The sequence below is a fragment of the Helicoverpa armigera genome, chromosome 2, assembly GCF_030705265.1.
Source record: "Helicoverpa armigera isolate CAAS_96S chromosome 2, ASM3070526v1, whole genome shotgun sequence".
NCBI classification, from domain to species: domain Eukaryota; kingdom Metazoa; phylum Arthropoda; class Insecta; order Lepidoptera; family Noctuidae; genus Helicoverpa; species Helicoverpa armigera.
Genome location: NC_087121.1, coordinates 8335927 through 8355302, shown reverse-complemented (window position 1 = coordinate 8355302; position 19376 = coordinate 8335927). Strand labels below are relative to the sequence as shown.

At 35.6% G+C, this 19376-nt stretch overlaps 1 protein-coding gene across 2 annotated transcripts in view; it reads right to left on the bottom strand.

Moving 5' to 3' along the window:
• Positions 1–615: 615 nt before the first annotated feature.
• LOC135118099 (uncharacterized) overlaps positions 616–19376 on the bottom strand; it is a 29402-nt gene continuing 10641 nt past the window's right edge. The window contains exons 17-45 of one of the 2 annotated variants that reach the window (XM_064039154.1): positions 17811–17912; positions 17021–17112; positions 16653–16770; positions 15728–15847; positions 15104–15202; positions 14571–14678; positions 13729–13824; positions 13518–13606; positions 12322–12445; positions 11498–11692; positions 11362–11421; positions 10606–10834; positions 10371–10424; positions 9445–9596; positions 8254–8373; positions 7241–7456; positions 6581–6655; positions 6192–6387; positions 5732–5806; positions 5160–5284; positions 4241–4393; positions 3751–3884; positions 3362–3479; positions 2930–3054; positions 2317–2582; positions 2147–2211; positions 1902–2061; positions 1104–1300; positions 616–817 (exon numbers count right to left, since the gene is read on the bottom strand). In XM_064039154.1, the coding sequence (XP_063895224.1) occupies positions 704–817; positions 1104–1300; positions 1902–2061; positions 2147–2211; positions 2317–2582; positions 2930–3054; positions 3362–3479; positions 3751–3884; positions 4241–4393; positions 5160–5284; positions 5732–5806; positions 6192–6387; positions 6581–6655; positions 7241–7456; positions 8254–8373; positions 9445–9596; positions 10371–10424; positions 10606–10834; positions 11362–11421; positions 11498–11692; positions 12322–12445; positions 13518–13606; positions 13729–13824; positions 14571–14678; positions 15104–15202; positions 15728–15847; positions 16653–16770; positions 17021–17112; positions 17811–17912 (3777 nt within the window). In that variant the 3' untranslated portion in view covers positions 616–703. Of the gene's footprint in view, positions 818–1097; positions 1301–1901; positions 2062–2146; positions 2212–2316; positions 2583–2929; positions 3055–3361; positions 3480–3750; positions 3885–4240; positions 4394–5159; positions 5285–5731; positions 5807–6191; positions 6388–6580; positions 6656–7240; positions 7457–8253; positions 8374–9444; positions 9597–10370; positions 10425–10605; positions 10835–11361; positions 11422–11497; positions 11693–12321; positions 12446–13517; positions 13607–13728; positions 13825–14570; positions 14679–15103; positions 15203–15727; positions 15848–16652; positions 16771–17020; positions 17113–17810; positions 17913–19376 lie in introns of those variants that run through there. The other variant, XM_064039157.1, reaches the window with a different exon arrangement.

The following is a 19376-nucleotide window of genomic DNA, read 5'->3' as shown; positions in this document are numbered from 1 at the left end:
ACATTGACAGCATATAATAAATACTACATTAAAATTAATAAAACATTACACACAGTTCTCTAGCAGGACATTGGTGTATATTTGATATGGTAAAATATATACCTAGATATGCAAGCCTTTAAAATGCGTCGCTGCTCGCCGTCCTGCGCTTTCCCCCCAGGCATTTCCAGTTAAATTATCGTAATAAATAATGGCTAATCCCTTCTCTGTCACTGTTTTACATCAACAGCGAAAAATACATTTTGCTTCCAAAAATTGAAGGCATAAAATTTAAGGCCGCCAGCGTATTGTATAAAAAAATATTATTCAAAAATAAATTTCGATACACAGTTCACTTTTGTTGGCGCGTGTACAGTTTCGATTCGATTCCATTGGGCTCTCTCATCATTTCAAAGGCACGAATATCGAAACTGTCGTAAGCGGCTTAAAGTGGCTTCCAATCTAGAATGAAGTGCCTTTATGTGTGTCAGTGTACAATAGTTTAATGTGCTTATGTCGTTTGTGTGTTTGGTTAAAACTTTCGGGAATTTTCTAACACTTTCCGCTAGGTATACTCTGAGCCCATGAAACAACTCAGTTAGGGTAAGGCTTTCAAGTGAAATCAACAATCTACGTATATATTTATTTGTATAGTAAACATAATGGAATTACACGAATATTCAAAGGAAAGATATTGCGAATTTCTGTACCAAAGCATGATATTTTAAGTTATCTGTGTAAATAAAACTTCCGATCTTTCCAGTATCATCTTCTTCGCTTCAGGGAAAAATCGTAAAATGTCGATCCACGAATCCATGCTTAGCGTTAAAATGCTGACCTGTGAAAAGGGAAAGATTGAATTAAAATTACCTGTGCGCTACCAAGACTAAGCTGAGACAACTATGAAATGAGGTAAGTAAAGGATTATTTCTTATAATTTCTTTCCATGTTTACGGGTTTTTTCAGTTGGCATTTTTCGGTACACCTACTCTTTGTAATATGAATTGAATTTCTGAAAATCACTTCTACCGGGTCACATACCTTGCATACTAGGTAATATGTCTGTGCGTATGGTAGAAAATTTGTAGACAGTTCCAATATCTGTAGTCTGAATTCTACTATACCTTGGTCTCAGCTCTATAGGAGAAGCAGTGCGAGATGCCCCGGTTCATGCCCTGCAGTATGCCAAACACGTCTCCTGTGCCGAGCAGCTCGTGAGTGATCTCAGTAAGGTCAGCTCTCACTGATACGACTGACACCGACCCTGATGCCACCCAGTACATGCGAGCTTCGCTGTCACCGGCCACTACTATGTAGTTCCCTGAAGATTGTGTGGTTGGGGATATAGCTTTGTTTTAAACAAAATATACAAGATGAAAACGAAATCACTAAGAGTTAGGTATACCTCTATAATAAAAATGTAAAGTAAGGATACAGCTAAAGTATTTTGGAGGATATATCAGAAAAAATAAAATGAATGAAAGAATGAAGTGTTAACATCCGCGTCTTATCAATAATTCTATGTAAAATTAACAACTTCAATTCCTTTGACAAAGTTGACTTTTATCTGTGAAACTTTTGAACTAGCTGCATAGAGAATTCTAGATCTACTACCGGATCTATGTTAGTTTTGATTTTCAAACGTGAAAGTTCGAAGAAGTGAGTTTGACTGTTCCTTTAGTACAATTTGTTTTACAAACTTCTAGCTGTATCGATAGTTCTGTACCTAGTCTACAGGAAAAAAAAGGAAACCTATGCGTGAATTATTTTGCTCCACGGAGCTTGCAATAAACAATTTTGGATCTAAATAATCTTCACTTAAAGTACATAATTAAACCTCATCAAGTCAATGTAATTATTATGACAAAAGAAAATGCTCCGAGAATTAATAATTAATAAATAAGGATTGCTCAATAACTTACCAGGGAAGAAAATAGTATAATCAAGTGCGACTGTCAATTGTCTCAGAAACGCTTCTCCAGTGTCGGCGAAGATGTAGCAACTCCTCAAGTGATGACCAAACATCGCCGACATCAGATCACAACGACGTACATAAGGTGTTTGGGACAATAGAATTGGCAACTGTGATCATAGATTTATAGTAAAATTGGAGGCAATCAAATGAGATAGGTTGAAAAAAATTTAAGCATACTAAAGAGAATTTTACCTGTCGTCCACGCTCTGTTACCCAAAGCTGTTGTATGTATTTCCAAAACTTCTTCAGTTGGTAATCTAAAACATGGTGATCAATCTAGACTCCTTTAAAATACTACTTCATTACTAAATCACGAGGAAAAGAACAGATTTCGTATGTGAAAAATGTGTTCTTTCACTCACTTGAAAGTCCTTGATTCTTCAGCATATCAATAAGTTCCCTCGTCACCTTCTCATACGCTGTCAAAGCATACTTGTTGGAATAAGCCAGTTGTATGGACGCAGCGACTACAATCGCTGCTAACATTTTACCGCAGACCAGAACTACAGCCAGTATGCTCATGGGCAAGACTTCTTCGATGGAAAACTCGTCACTGCCAGTGGTGGTCAGCATGGCTACTATCACGTAGAATGATGTCACGTAGTCCCAGCGGAGTTGTGGCGTCTCTCTGTGATGGAAATTGGTCACAGACTCAGATTACAAGTCACTATTCATATGTATGTATAATATGTACATCAGTTGTAATAATTGGTAATCCTATATGTACCAATTATAAATACTCTATTATTAAATTAATTTCTATTGATATAGAGTAATCCAATAACACATTGCTATACCTACCCATATTATGAGCTCAAATAAGACGACGACCAAAATTTGATTTCGCTCACAGTTGTGGGCAACCAAGTATCATTGTTTAAGATTACCGTTTTGAACATTCTCACTGCTTGGTACGGTACTGTATTAGAGGGAATCTTTAGACATAGAAACATAGATTAGATTTTTTTAACTTACTCATCTATAAGGTGAACCTTCAGTGTCCGAATCATGCTAATAGGAGATGTTCCAATCATTGCCACTAGCCATAGGCAGGCAAATGTGTGGATCACTATGACAACACCTATTATTGTCATCGCCGCCTGTGCAGTTAATTATATAGGTATTGGTTAAATTACAAAAATATTCACATACCATTGAAATAAGTCCGAATTGGAGATACCATTTTCTATATTTATATTTCAAAACATAAATCTACTGTTATGAAGTTGAAAAGTTTGTATCGATAAATGAACAGGAACACAGGCAATATTGGACCATTTCGACCATTTCTGCTCCAGGTGAGCAGACTAGTATCCACGAGACGAGGATGGAACCTCTGGTGGACGCTACAAAGTTGTAACAATAAGCCAAAATAAATAGAACTTAGCAATAAAAATATAAAAGTACCTGAAGAGTGGTAAGGTTATTGGTGAGTTCACGAGACGTATCCCGATAAAATTCAAACAAATACTTCAGTCTTAGAAGCTTGATCGCGCGTAAATAATGCACAGCTTTCACGGTATTCCTGGAATACCACCAAAAATATCTTCATTCCATATTTAGTAAGAAATACATACCTACGTGTTTATTGCTACAGGTTTGTCAAATCTTACTGAGCACTGAAGAGACTATGAATATAAACAAACAGTCTTTTAAGTTTATCAGTTAATTGGATACATTTTAGTAAATGTGGAATTTAATTACATGTTTATTTAACTTACGGCATGATCATAAATGCCTACAGCCGTAATAATTTTAGTAATTCCATTTGTAATAAGAAACAATGAACAACTCACGGAAAACAAAAGCCGAGGAATTCCAGAGGGAAATTGGCTACCACGTCGGAACACACCCAGAATCTATGCTTTAAATATCTGTGGCGAGTCTTAGGACCCTCCAGTACGAGCTCCCCGTGCTTGCTCACGTACCCCTAAACATTATGGTCAGTTTACTAGTCACATTTCATTAAAATATTGTCAAAAGGACCAAGTTTCATATAAACATTTTCAACGAAAGCTTACTTATGCGTAAAAAGGGAATTACTAGAAATAATTTTAAGCTTGGTTGAAAATCAGTTACAGAAAGGTCGACTCAGACATAACGTCCAAAAAATGTTTGAGAAACACAATAAAATACTAATATATGGCAGTGAAATAGCAGAACATTAACAGTTTTATTCTATGCCCTTACTCACATTTTGGAGAGGAATTCAATCTCTCTACACAATCACTATAAAGTATTGTAATTAGTAGTCAACTCTCTCAAAGTGAATTACATATTGCTTACCTGATGCATAGTGAGATAAATCTTGCCATAGAAGTAGATGTCCAACAGGGCATGTGCCCAGAGGAAAAAGTAGCAGTCATTTAGGGTCACCAGGTCATACAGACCGATCACATAGTGTATTGTTACAATCGTACATGATAAGTAGCCGTAACTCTGAAACAAATTGTTGTAGCAAATAATAACACTGCATTCAAAACCTCATTACTTTGTGTTACTTCCTAGCTTTTCCTAGCATTGTAAGTAACACAATCATATACTAGATAGAGAGCCTAATTTCACAAGCGTCGGATGTAGTGTAAAAGGCTTCACGCACTTACAAGTCCTATTGTACCCTTGTCCTTTCACTCTCATCAAATGGTTCAGCGAAGTTACTCGGAAAGCCTATGTTACTTAAAGAATAAAATAAAGGTTCCTACCAAATGTAAGTAGGCACAACTATCATTATCTCAAGTAAGTGTAGAGACTTTTGGTAGGTATTTAACTAAAGTATTTTCACAGAACTTCGAACAGGTGTTATGTACCGGCAACAAGTTTCAGTGAAAATGTGAACCTAATATTGTACCCAACACTGAAATTGTTCCAAGAAATGTAAGCTAGAACTACCTGTTACTCTAGGTAATAGGAAAAGAGGAGATAAATAATAAGAATAGTATTCGCAAAGTGTGTAACTGAAACATCATAGTTTTCTGCATTTAGGGCATGCACACTCAATCAAATGTCAATCAGCAACGTTTGATTTACGCCTTACACGCTCGCCCAGTTTCCACTGAGCTCGTGTTTTCGAGGCCAACGAACATAAATCAGTCATAACGGTGGCACTTACAAGCACACCCACACAAGCCGTATTCGGCCAAAGTCACAAACAAACAAATACCCGGTTGGTAAGCCACAAGTCCTCATTAGGGCGGTATCAATTTACCTGAAACATGAACGTTCCGGGACGCAGCAGATTAGAGGCGTGCGAGTAGCTGTGAAATGTGGACACACTCGCAGACGACTTCGACTGGCTCACGTTAGACTGTGACACGCTCATCGGCACTGTCCCTACGGATTAGGAACACGATAGTTTGATGACAACCCTGTTTGAACGCAAAGGAAAATGCTCCCTTTAGGTAGCCTGTTATCTTGGTAAACGGACACCCCTACGTGGCGTTATGTTGCAGATGTTGAAAGTCTTTGCTGTCTGTTTTATTGTAGCTATTGTATGGCCTTGTAAACCATCCAACACTATACTTCTCACTATTGGAAACAATATTATGTGCATATATTATGGAGCTCTATAGGTAGGTACATCCTAATTCCACAACACAAATAACAAACAAAAAAGGTCTGAAAGATAGACTTGTGAATAAATATGACAAAAGGTATCTACTATTTAGAAACGCTCAGCATCCGCGCGAGTTTTCATACACTCCCATACTATGACTATTTTTGAGTTAGTCAGGGACACGAAAGACCCGGCGTCTACCTCCGAAGGGTGACTTAACATACCTGAAATATCAAATCTACTGGATCCACTTCTAGAATCGGCGCCCGACTCTATCGATGAAAGGTCAAATGTCGATTCTGCAAAATAAGAAAATATACCTATATCTGTCTTAAATACTTATAATTTTTACTTTTATCCTGAGTTCTTTTCGATGCAATAATCCGGTGAAGGAAGTTATTAATCTCCAGTTCATTGATAAAGTTACAGTTAATCCGAAAGCCTATTTTTGTCTCATCTTTTCCGACACTGCCGCAGACACTTTTAAAGTTAATTAAGGTACCTACTTTTTCTAACCTATAACGACGTGGAAGAGATACCTATTAAGTATTGTTAAAAATATTTAGACACAGCACTGTATTTTAAAGTTTTGAAGCTAAACTTATCGGATTAATTTTCATAATATTCGAGACCAAAATCAAACATATTAATGCTTAACCTACAAGATACGTAAGACCACTTTACCGTCTGAAGATTCATCGTCATCATTATCCATGTTAATAGGCAAGATGTAATCTCTAGACATTTCGAAAGCCTTGTTCAAAGGGTCCTGAATCTTGGGATAATATTTGACCAAGTTGAAGAAAGTCACACTTGGTATAACTAATAAATCGAGGCTCCGACTCGCGTATATCGTCACTTCGGAACATGATGTTGGTTGCTGAAAATTTTATGAAAATATTCTACAGTTTATGCATATTCATACTTTTGGGATAACAGAAAGTTTTTCTTATTACAAGCAAGCAAGAAATATGGGTTACCGAAATGTAAATATAAATTTTGGAGAAGCCAGCTAAAATGTACACAGCTGTAACGTCATACTAAAGCAAAATTTTAAGTGAATTTAAACTTACACCAGTAAAATTCCCAAACATTCCACCTGGACCCATGCATGTTATCATTTCATTATATGACGTCAAAACATCAACCTGCAAAATATACTTTATACCTCTATAATACGCAAATCTAAAAGTACACGTTAAAATATGCCTACGACATAAAAAGCTCATAAAATGGGTACATGTCCAAAAAAATGTATTGTCAACGATCGCTAAAAGGGTCAGGGGTCCTTCGAACATAACATGACGTATGTACATCCCTGTCCGTGTTTACAATACAAACTTAGTGAGATGCGCAAAAACGGAATAATCAAAAAAACCCTTCCTTATTGATCCTGTTCAGTGAGCCGGTACACATCTCCGGGATACATACAGTCCCCGATCATTTACCTCGAGCGATATTTGACTTGAAAGATTGACTGTGGACACAGACTTGTGTTCGTAATAAAAAATATCTATGAATACAAATAAGATACGTATAACTTTTTCACGGTTTTCCGATTTGGGACGATGGGTTTTGAAAATGTGATGTATTATGGCTAACAAGTAGGTATGTAAAGCATGGGTTGCTGTTGCCATAAAAGATATTGTACATCATAATAAAGATTCCTCGAACTCGTTATAACTTAATCGTAGTTTACAAAAGCAGTCATCAACTTTGCTATTTGGCATTACCTTTCCCCGATAAATGATATAAATGTAAGGCTGTATGTCCCTGCACTGTATGACGGTGTCCCCCTTCAGCAGGTACATCTCGTTGACGTGCTGCGTGAAGACCCTGATGAATGACCTCTCCACCTTGCCGAACAGGGGTACTTCCCTCAGAGCACGCTCGTACATGAATACTAATGTGTCTTCCATTAGCGCCGAGTTTAGGCGACGACATATTCTCTAAAAAATCATACTCGTTTATTAACTGACGTTTATAAAAGGAGGTCCTCAATTTGACCTGTGTGTTGTATTTGACATACAGTTTGTGGTTATGTCACATTTAGCTGAACCCATTTTTTTAATTAAAATATTTTCAGAACATTTAAAATATCTATACAATTTCTAAATAGGAAAAATGTCTCGAATTTTAACGAAACAAAACAAGGAAAGACCCCTCTTTTAAACAAAAGCTCCATGTCAGCCGCAACAATGCAATGAGACAGGACAGATTACTCAAGTATTAATGAAATAATATATCATCGTGACCCAGGATCTAATTTAGTGACAAAATGATGGAGCGACATCGCTGTCTGCACCTGTCACCACTAAATACCACCTGCGGCACCGCTGATAGAATCTAGATACATTTGGCGGACTCAGCATTGGTTTTACGACATACTTTGAACAAAGATATTAGGTATTCTTGCTGACCTTTGCAGAAGAATATGTAGAATTTTTAAACTGAGAATTTACTCTACCCACAAAAATATTTAAAAGAAAATCAGAATGTGTATTATCCCGTTTGTGTTGGAACGTGATAAAAATGCAAAATTGAAACAAACACAAACATAAAAACTGTTTCACCACAGCACCCGTCAGCGTTTCACCAGAATTAATGTACTTTCCGTAAAAAGTGCATAACGCAATATTTTACGACTACGTGACCAGTGAAATACTTGGTGTTTGTTCTGTTCACAATTTGGTAGAACATTCAGTTCGGTGCACAACGTGAACACGAGGCATTTATTATGACTTACCTGAGGATTACTGCCGTTCGTCCTCATCCACACATATTCAAAATATTTCAACGATTTCACCGTGAGCATCGGATCCACATTCTGCTGGTACAGAAAGTTGGCTAGATCCCTTGTTTTTTCCTATAAAACAAACGAGGACTTTGCTCGTTAAAACTAATATAATTACTGTACTGGAACTGCGAAGTCGTAATATTTTTAATGACGGAACTTTAGCCGTAATACATAGAGCTAGACTGCCAGTATGGTCTATCTCGGCTGTTAATTAGGTTTTGTTCATTGTTACACGCCGCTGTTTAAAATAAAATTATCTCATGCGTGTATTTGACGTCCGTAGGTGTACATATGTATACGCAAACTCATGTTATGTAGTGGGTAGTTTCGTTTACGTCATGTAAATAAATAATATCAGTTTTTCCCTCCCAGCAATTGAACCGTTATTGGAAATTGATTTCCTTTCATATTCGGTTTATTAACTTTATAGATATTTGATCGGCTTACAACGAAATTGAAATATTGCTTACACTGTAATAAGGAACAATTCGAAATGAGTATCCTCTTAAAGTACGTAGGTATTGTAATTTATAAGAGTCAGCTCATCCAAAGAGAAAATGATTGGCGTAAATTAACCTTACGTTTAATTATATTTTTATAGAACTTTAAGAGAATAAAAGTTATATTCATACGTTCAGTGAAAGGCGAAATTAAATGGCTGGAAATGTGTTCAGTATTCTGTGGCTTTGAGTGGCATCCTAAAAGCTATAACTTTTTATTTGATACTAACAATAGCGACCGCCTGTTAATGTTCTAGACGGTATCCTTCGCTAAAGTTCCCCACAAAGGGCGATAACAGGAACAGTAACGTAGAACATATTATAAAGTAATCATTATTTTTGATCATTCCCAAATTCAACGTAATCATAACATGTAGGTAAGTGAGAATGATAATAGTTCCAATTATAGAAGCAAGAAATATATCTTTTTATGTTTAAAATGTGTTGTAAATTCCATTACCGTTATCTTGATCGAATTAAGATTATCTATCTATAATCTAACTCACAGCATACTTATAAAGCCATTCGGAATTCCAGTTATGAACATAAATGCAAAAGTGAATAAGTACAATTGCGTGAAATTGTAAGTATATAGATAGATATATCGTGCACTAAAGAGAACATTGAAGAAAATACTCACATTATGTTCCAACAAGGCTTGTGCGGCTGTCGACCGCGTAGATGCTACATACCCATACATGAAGGCAAAGTACATGAAGCCAACGATCTGCAGACACATCATCAGCCAGAAGTCGACGGTGTTAGGCATACTGATCGGAGTGCAGCCTAAGCCTGGGAATAAAACATAGTGAGATTTCAGGCCAAAGTATATAAACTAGGCCAGTATCGCGCCGAATGTGAAAAAAACTACATCATCATCATCATCCTTCGAGCCTTTTCCCAACAATTTTGGGGTCAGCTTCCAGACTAACCGGATTCAGCTGAGTACCAGTGCTTTACAATAATCCCTAAGAATGCCTATCTGACTCCTCAACCCGATACTCCTTGGTTAGACTGAAAAAAACTACCTACATACATGTGTCAAAAGGCTATAAGTAGACAATGTTATGTGAGCATATAAATGCTCATCAGGTTATGTTTGTGGTACTTCGGGATACTGAACTAAATAAATGTAATATTTTGTTTATTCAGTCGGTACCCCAAGTCCCCAGCTGTAATTCAAAGGCAATTAGGCGCAATGAACAAGTATTTCAGGCGATTAAATAGGTAATTATTTTAATTGTGGGTTAACCTATACTACGAACATTATACGGCGCTACGAATTTCGGCTTCCCCAAGAACAAAGAGCCTGGTAGCCTAAAATTACTTTGATCAATTTTTATACCGAAAGCTTTCTACAAAAGATTTTTTCAGGCTTCACTTTCCGTTATTTAATAGACTTATAACTTTCCGTTGCCTCCGATCCTCCGATAAATTACGAAGCTTAATGAATTATCCGAAACTTGTTAAACCAATAATAAATTTCGACCCTGTGGTTGACACTCCCCGAAACATTGGGGCCATATATTACCTGTAGCCGTAGTATCAATTACTAGAAGTACTCACCCACAAATATCTCGTAAACCCAGTAGAACGTGTATACGTATTCGGTAACCGCATCTGGGACAAAGTAGTATGACCACACGTTCGTACAAAGATACAGATAAATTCATAAAGCAAAAGACATTCAGTGTAACCTTGTAGCTGAGATAAGCTTGAAAGTGAACATTTTTTTAAATTTTTCTGTGAGTAGGTAATTTTGATAATCAATGAATTAATAAAGAAATCCAATTAAACTTACATCTCTGTTCATGTTTAACACTAGAAATGATGAAAATCTTCGTACAATTGACTAATATGTAACGCGACTCTGGAGGCAAGTAGGGTTCACACGCGTTCACGAAAATGAACGCAGTTACAAAGTTCACAATTGTCAAGGCTATAGGCAGGAACTTCAACAGCACTATGGCTGGATTTACTCGCATTATATCACTCTCCCAGTACGCGAAAGCACCTGTTATTCTAGACACCTGAACAAAAGAAATGTTCTCTGTGAATACTATTGTGTGACGATCCGTACCATACAGCTATAGAATCTAGATAACGCTTTTGTTATTTCGTTGTTCACTGTATTCTTTCAAAACTTTCAGGTATTGCCTAGGTGTGTAATCCATTTTCCATTAGGCTTTCATGAATTGTATTACGTGGTAACTTCGGAAAAGGCACATTTACCAAGTAATTGCAATCATCATGTTTCCGTTTACTCGTAAAATGGATTTCGGCGAATCAACGCAAAATGCAATGGAAACATATTTCCGGACTATAATGTGAGGTTTCGAGAAACTCTTTTACCCCTTCACCAGGCCATCTCCTTCGGTACGTACAAATCGATCGAATGACTTGACATGTTTACTGTTAGGTATCTATTGATAAAAGGGTCATAACTTACAATTGTCGACTATTTGGGTACGTACAACAGATACGCCCTTTCAACGTCATGAGTAACGACCGCCTCTTTGCTTACAAAGGTGGGTATCTTAGGTATAAAAATACTTACCAAAAGCATTCGATTTAATCTGTACAAATCCATATCTGAATTGTCATTTACTATTCTGAACTGAAATAAAATGTGCCATAATTTATTATTTGTTTTCGTTCGATATACATAGAAGTACAATTTAATGAGTACTCACGACTTCTTCAACTGGGAAGACACTAATGATGTCCATTAAGAAGGAATGGCTCAAATATCGGGACACTGTCAGGAGAGGGTGTGTGACGAGCAAGGATTTCTCGTTGTAGTACGCAACATACGCCATTATGACTATGTCTATGTATAAGACGACGTCCGCATAATTATATAGTCCACTGTGTTTGTGCTGTTTCGTCTGAAAATATTGAAAAACTTATTGCCGTCATAAATATATGTTCTACAACAGTATATTTTAGTACACACACACAGTTACGTGATTGATACACGTGTACTTTTCTATACGGATACTTGTTCAAGGCAGTGGACAGATATGAGAGTATCCTCACAACGTAATAAAGAGCCTTATGGTAGATTTATCAAACATATGTATAAATAGAGTTCTCAGAAATCAAGTAATATGCACAGTGGCGAGTTTTTCCCTTCTTTGGCTAGTTATGAACACCTCATTGGACACCGAGAGCGATGTCTCTAGCGAATACTCGAATCAGTTCGTGCTTCACGCAAGTTTCGAATAATGTAATAAAAACTAGGAGCACTCGCGACACTATTCATAGAACTAACTTACATCTCTCCGACTCAGAGTAATACTGGCTACTGACCTTCAGTTTTAACAGCAAAGTTTTAACAGTTTTAACTGTGCAGTTTCCATCATCATCATACTTTTATATTGTATGTAGAATACATTGTCAGTTCAACACAGCTACAGCTGTCAGTTTTTTGCGTGAATTCGACAGTACAGTTAAAACTATACTACGAATATGAAGATCTGTAGCCAGCATAAAACAATAAAACAGAGCAACTTACAGCAATATCGTACGGCACAGTGAATATGTAGTACAAGGCGACTACGAAGCGCACGCCACACCAGAACTTCAAGAACATTCCATGGGGAGTAATGCATCCCGGCATGAAGATATACCTGAGGTGTCTGGAAACACGAGTTATCAGATCCCGGCGACGGGAATACACACATGAATCATATTTTTAAATTGTGTTACTGCAGCTACAATAAGTTACATTTATGCAAGTGTTTAGGAAAGTTCTGTGCCATAGACTCACAAACTTTTAGACAAGCACAATGCATATTAAAAAATATTCATAAATGCATTCAGTTTTTTTTTTCGACTACAACTTTGTAGAAGATAGTCATTACATACATAAAAGATTACAATTCTAGTGTTCGAATTTTTTTCTATAAATGGTAGTTTCAGCCCTGTCTTCTTAGTAATTTATACGTAATGGAGAAAAAAATCATCATAACACGCTACCTGAGCCTTCTTTATTTCAAATCACTCTTTTGGAGTAACGTAAAAATGCAATCAAAATCAAAAAGCATTTATTCAAAGTAGGCTGGCCGCAGCAATGAACGCTGTAAGCCCTTGTCACAGTGATAAAAGTAACTGTCATGACAGGGCGTAGCATTCAAGTCACCTTTGATTACTGGTTGGTGCAATATATAGAGGTACATAAGTATCCATTGGTGGAATGGTTTCCATGTGATTGGCTTTTGTTTTCCGAAATCCCACACAAAGCGAAAATTGGTTTGTGTAATATTACTCTTTTATAAAAACAATACTCCTGTTACTTTCCGCGAACCTTACTTTTTACGCATGAACGGAGCTTATTCACACAACGTGATATAAATATTAAGCTTTTATAGGTAAGCCATAACCGCGCGAGTAAATGAGGCAATTTGTTATGGATGTGTTTCCAAGGTAAGATATTATAGTTTCGTATCAAAATAATATTCTTCACAGAATGGAATATAAAGGTACGGTAACGGTACTTCTTACGAAGTAGAGATTTTCTTCAAAATTTCTTCTCAACTAACAATAGCTTCTTAATTAAATTTTAAAATTGTTAAGATCTTTTCAATTGAAATGAATTGTTCCCAATAAAGCTTGTTATAAGAAGAACGTTTGTTGTGTACGAAACAGCATTGTTCCTTGAATAATAGGGCTAATTAATGTTATAAATTGTAGCACAAAAGGTTTGCATACCTCAGTACGCCTAACTTGTCGAATGTCTTCACGTAGTGGGCCCTCGCTTCTCTACCTGTGAGTACTACGAAACTTTCCTTTATCTCTTGCTACAAAACAAACAAATTATTTGCTAATAAAACTATTACTGTAACTTAGTTTATTGATGGGATAAGTACCGGCTAGTTATATTCTTTCGTAAAATGAGCTTATAATATGCAAGATAACTTACTGCAATTCTGTTAGTTTTTACATCAATTCGACCAGTTAGAGGCTTTGCGTCTTCAAATTCCACAGCCTTGGCTTTTACTTCAGGGTCTTCCAAAACCTGTTGAAAAAACAACATTATATAGAATGTTAATATAACAATAAATTTTAAAAGTGCGTTCATTAACGCAGTATTATAGTGATGTCCTACAATTTGATGACACAAATTCCGATAGCTGCACCGCAATTAAATTAAAACCGCCAATTCAATTGCACCGCAAACATGAGTCATAATGATGTTCGAAACCGTTTACGTAACACCTATCCCGGATTTTCTCAGCTAAAATTAAATTTCAAAATATTGACTAACATGAAAGAAATGTACGTTTACCCAAATATAGGAATACGCTTACGAATAGATGCAAAAGAAAATCGAGTGGGCGAGTAATCGATGAGGAAAATCAAATTGCAAACGTTAAATGAGTTTGCACTGAAATCGTACTCGGTGTTAGGGGATTTTAAAAATATCGTAGTTGTAATATACTGCGACTATAATCGGTTCATGTTGTTTAGGTAAAAGAAAGTCTCAATTTTTGAAAATGTTCTTTTATAGTTCAACTATTCCTACATTATTCCGTTATAGGCTTCCAAGTAAATCCTCTGTTGTGTAATGTTATGGCTAGAACACACATTTACCCACACACACACAACACAGACACACACACACACACACACAAAGATCCCATAAGCATAAAATAAAAGCAACAGCATTGTAGAACAACACTTCCAGACACAAATACATCAGACACAGCCGCGGCCGCACAAAGGTTCTCATCTGTTGTGTACGATATTAAATGCATGAATCACCGTGATAATGGGGTGACTAATGTCTGGGAACGTGCCCCAGCACTGCACCAGCGCACTGTATTCCACATGCAGTAATATGCAGTTTGTCGACGTCACCACCGTGTATACCTGGACAAATTATAGTTTGGGTAATGTTAATGAAGGCCATAAAACAAAAGGTAATATTGCATTGTAGGTATCTCCTCTAAACGTATGCTGTCTTGTGATGATAAAAAAGTTATTAATTATGGAGTGATTAAATAAATATAAGAAAGCCAATTTCAACTGTTTTATTTCTCCACTTCACTCGCGAACTTTACGCAGGAAAACCTCAGTAATCCTTTGGAGATCATTAAAACAATAATTACGAGTACAGCTTTTAATAATACAGATGTAATATTGGTTAACGAAATAATATAATTCCATGTAGGTAAGTAGAAATCACACAATGATTTCGTTGATTTTCAGAAATAAAACTTAATCCTTGATTCCAAGATACTGTAATAATGAAATACTGTACTGGGAATAAGAATTTATGAAGAGGTAGTACTTACCTTTGGTAACCCAAATAGCATTTCCACAACGCCAAAATGTGTGCCAGGACCGATCGTCATATGTCTTTTTCCAAGATTGTTTAACAAATTACAGTGACCCTGTTTGTAGAAAAAAAGTATTATAAAACGAATGATTAATACTTTAAACTTGTAAGGACTCAAAAATATTGTAAAAATAAATATTCATAGAGACTAGACTTCGAAATTAAATCTCAGTCACGCCTACAACTTAATTCATTTACAGGTTAATATTTGTTTGAATAAAACTGCCAGCCTTAAGCTTATTAAAATATTTCAAAAGATATTTTATTCGAAAAAATGCTTTAGATCTCAACTATTTTAATATTAATTGTGATTGCCATGAGACCTACTAATTACATGACTAGATATTTTATAAACAGCTGTCTGATTTTGTTCTTTTTCTTGAAGACTGAATACAGACTCAATTACTCAAATCACAGCGTCAGATCAGGCTTGGGTTTAAAACCAAAAATACCGTTTTAAAACAAGGTTACGGAACAACATACGTACTTTTTGCAAGATATACATATATCGTGTCAGATCAAGCTTAGTTCAAAACCAAAAATACCGTTTAAAAATAAGGTTATACTAAAACATACATACTTTTTGCAAGATATACATATCGCGGCCGATATCGGCAGCATGTTGCACGACCTCGTTATCCGGCAGTACCAGCTTCCTCGTGTTACTCGCCACGGTTTGAAGAAAGTCCCTGTTGTGCACCTAGCGACAGAATTAAATGCCCTACATCCGTCTTGGATGTTCTGTTTAATGCGACTCGCTTTTGTTCACAGTTTTAATCAAGATGAAGATGCTTGATGAGTTAGTAGATAGGAAAAGTAGGTGGATACTTCTTGAAATATTTTGTTAATCGTTCTTTCTTTATCATCGTGGGATATAATACATAAGCTCATTTATCATTTACTAAAGTTCTTACTAACTTCATACCGAATTTCATCTCAATCGTTTCAGCCGTTTTCTCGTATAAACGAACAAAGTACGAGTAATAAAGTCAATATACGCGAAGGGTTATTACTGTGTATAAAAAAACAACTGGTTATTCAGATTCGTGCTACCTACAACTAGATTGCCTACTATAATTTAAATGAGAACCTCGGATTGTTCTCTGAGGATTATCTCGGATGTTATTGTTTTACAGCTCTAGTTTACAGATGGCTAGTAGTTCTAAGAAATAGATAAGATCGAAGTTCTCAAAGAACGATTGTATTGCGCTTCTGAGATATTCCCAGCGGCTTCTAACCTGAGATTAAGTGCTATTTCAGGAACTGTTCAAAGATAAGCTGATGAAACTAGGAATGGAATCATGGAGAAAAACATAATTAAGGTATGAATTTGTGCCAGTTCTATTAACCAAAAAAGTAAATCTAAATATAGAAATGTCTTACAGTTGAATATAAAACCCATTCTTATAAAGGAAAAATCAAAATAATTTCCTATATACACCAAAAGTTTAAAACCAGGTTTTGCAAATGAGAGGCATTCTATAACAAATGCAAAACATTCGTACCCGAAAAAGAGGGCAGAAACGCAATGTTTCCACCATTTCTATCGAAAGTACTTCTTGTTGGATGTTCGTTGACATGTCCTCGAATATTTCTTCAGTAGATACAGCATGGTTGTAATACCTGTTGTAAAAGTGGTATTTTTTTATCTTGTAAATAATTCAATTTTATTAGATAACTTGAGAAAATGCAAAATGAACTATGTATGGATTAAAAAAAATGTATAAAACCTCTTAAAAATAACTTGTCAACCAGTGGTATCTCAAATCATTTTTCCACTTTATAATATAAGTTAAGAATAAAGAATAGAGGTTCTTCTTATGTAATAAAATAGTTTTTTAGACATAAGTTTCTCTAATAAAGTCCCGCTTACCATTGCACACAGAAGAACTTTTTCACCCGCGCTTTGATTTTTCCACTAACGTGATTTACGGAGAGGAAATAAAACAGCTCCCTCATGGATTCCTACGAAAGATGGATGCGAGTAATAAATAAAGCCAAGGAAAATATTTAGCTCGTAACATTATAATGAAGGTGGAAGAATTTGTCATATAAGTAGGTTACACTAAAAAGAGTTTTTATAGCTGAAGGATAAATAATAAAGTAGAAAATCTAGATTGTTCGGTGAACCCGTTTGATGAGGCAGGAAATATGAATAGGTAATATTGTTTGACACGAGCATATAATATTTACACAGTAAAACCAACTACGAAGGAACCCTGTATAACTAAAATAAGCTGTAAAATAAAGGTACTATAAGGTCTTATTAACAACGAATTGCTCAATGCTCAACCCAATATTTAAACAACAATAAAAAAATCCGGGTCATTGGACAGTCCAAATACAATTCCTATCATTCGAATTCATTGATTTAGAAGATTCCAATATTGCTCTTGTTTTTCGACACTGATTAAAATTTACGGTTAGTGACTATCTAAAAAAATGTTTCTTTTATTTACAGTTTCGAATACCACAATATTGTTTTAATTAAAATTCATTAGGTACCGTCCTAAAATTCGGAGGAACAATTGGAACAATATCGGAGCAACTTTAATCACGTTTTAATCATTAATTATCACTACACTGGCGACCGGAATTTGCACGTGAAAAGTTAGGTACCTAATTAGATTTCAAGGTTTTTAATTAAAAAAAACATTGCGTACCTTAAACTTCAACTTCCTTTGTGTCGCCAACAAGTAAGAAGCGCAAATCTTTGCAGTATAGTAAACGACCAGATAGGTTCCCAGTACAAAAAGCATTACTGTCTGAAACAACATTTCGGTAATTTAAAGTTAGTTGTTATTAAAGACTGCATTCATTTCACACCAAAATAGTGTGCAACATATTTATTGTAAGAATAATTCTTCTGGAAGTGATTATAATTTTAATTTCTGTTGGCATAATTAGTTTAATAAAGTGTCGTGTACTTATTAAGTATTTGTATAATTTACCTATCCCGCAACAGTTTTATATACTATCCCTTTTTATTTGACATTAGGTAAAGTTATTTAAATAAATAATTAACGCGTATGATATACTTGAGTACGCAGGACATAAAAGCACGTATGTAGTTTATATTAGGTAGACTGGCGGTTCAGTAGCTACGTATAAAATTTGCATGTCTATAAAAGTGTCGCCACTTTATATCGCTAGCGGGGAGTCGGTTATCATGATACTCTCAGGATACATTTAGAATTTATAATTAAAATGCGTGGGTTGGCCGCGGTTACCCGCCATAACTCCGACTTCATGTTTTATTTAAATTATGAACGTATAAAAACGCATCAGTACTAATCCGGGTGTGAATAAATTAGGGTTTAGTACACGCGTGTCCATACTTATTGTCCAAAGATATGGCATATGTGACAGGCGAAATAATTTCTAACAATGAAAAGGGTAACATTTTGTATACCTACCTATAAATTTTAACAGTAAATAAGCGAGACAGACTCAAAACGAAATAGGTGATTTTTTTTAATTTTCTTCTCAATATAGTATCTACTTAGGTACGTTATAAAAAAATGAAATTCATGAGTAACAAAACACAATAACAATAAACCAATACAGCCAATATCTCGTAAATCTTACATGAGCGAAACCACAGGAAAAACATAGGCCTACTATAAATTGAACCCAACACCCCATAAAACTTTTTCTGCATTGAACAAAATTTCTCAGAAAAATATATGGTTATAGTATCGGAGTTAATGGGAAACATACGTGGGATGAAATACGAAGTGTTTTTGTATGAACGTTCTTATTTTAACGATAAATTTCACTTGTTCTGAAGAGAACTGGATTATTTGTACTAAGATGTTGATAGATGTCGAAAACAATAGCTGTTTTTTGATTTGTTTTATTCTGAAATTAAAAGATAGTAGTCATAACATCTGTATAAACAACTTAAATTATGGACTTAGCTGTTCCCCTTGGTTTCACCCACGCCCTGGGAGAAACGTTTTTCGCAATCTGTTAAAATGTAGGCTACGTTGTTTCTATGTACACAATTTTATTTAAATCGGGGCAGTAGTTTTGGCGTGAAAGCCCAACAGACATAAAGTTACATTCGCATTCATAATACTAGTAACGATTAGTCTAAAACGTAATCATAAATTGCCGATACAATCCAATCTAACTACAGAGCTATTGGAAACAACATAGAGGTATAATTGTATCTACTTATATAATATGTATGTATATAGGTTTGTATCACAAGGTTCGTATTGCAC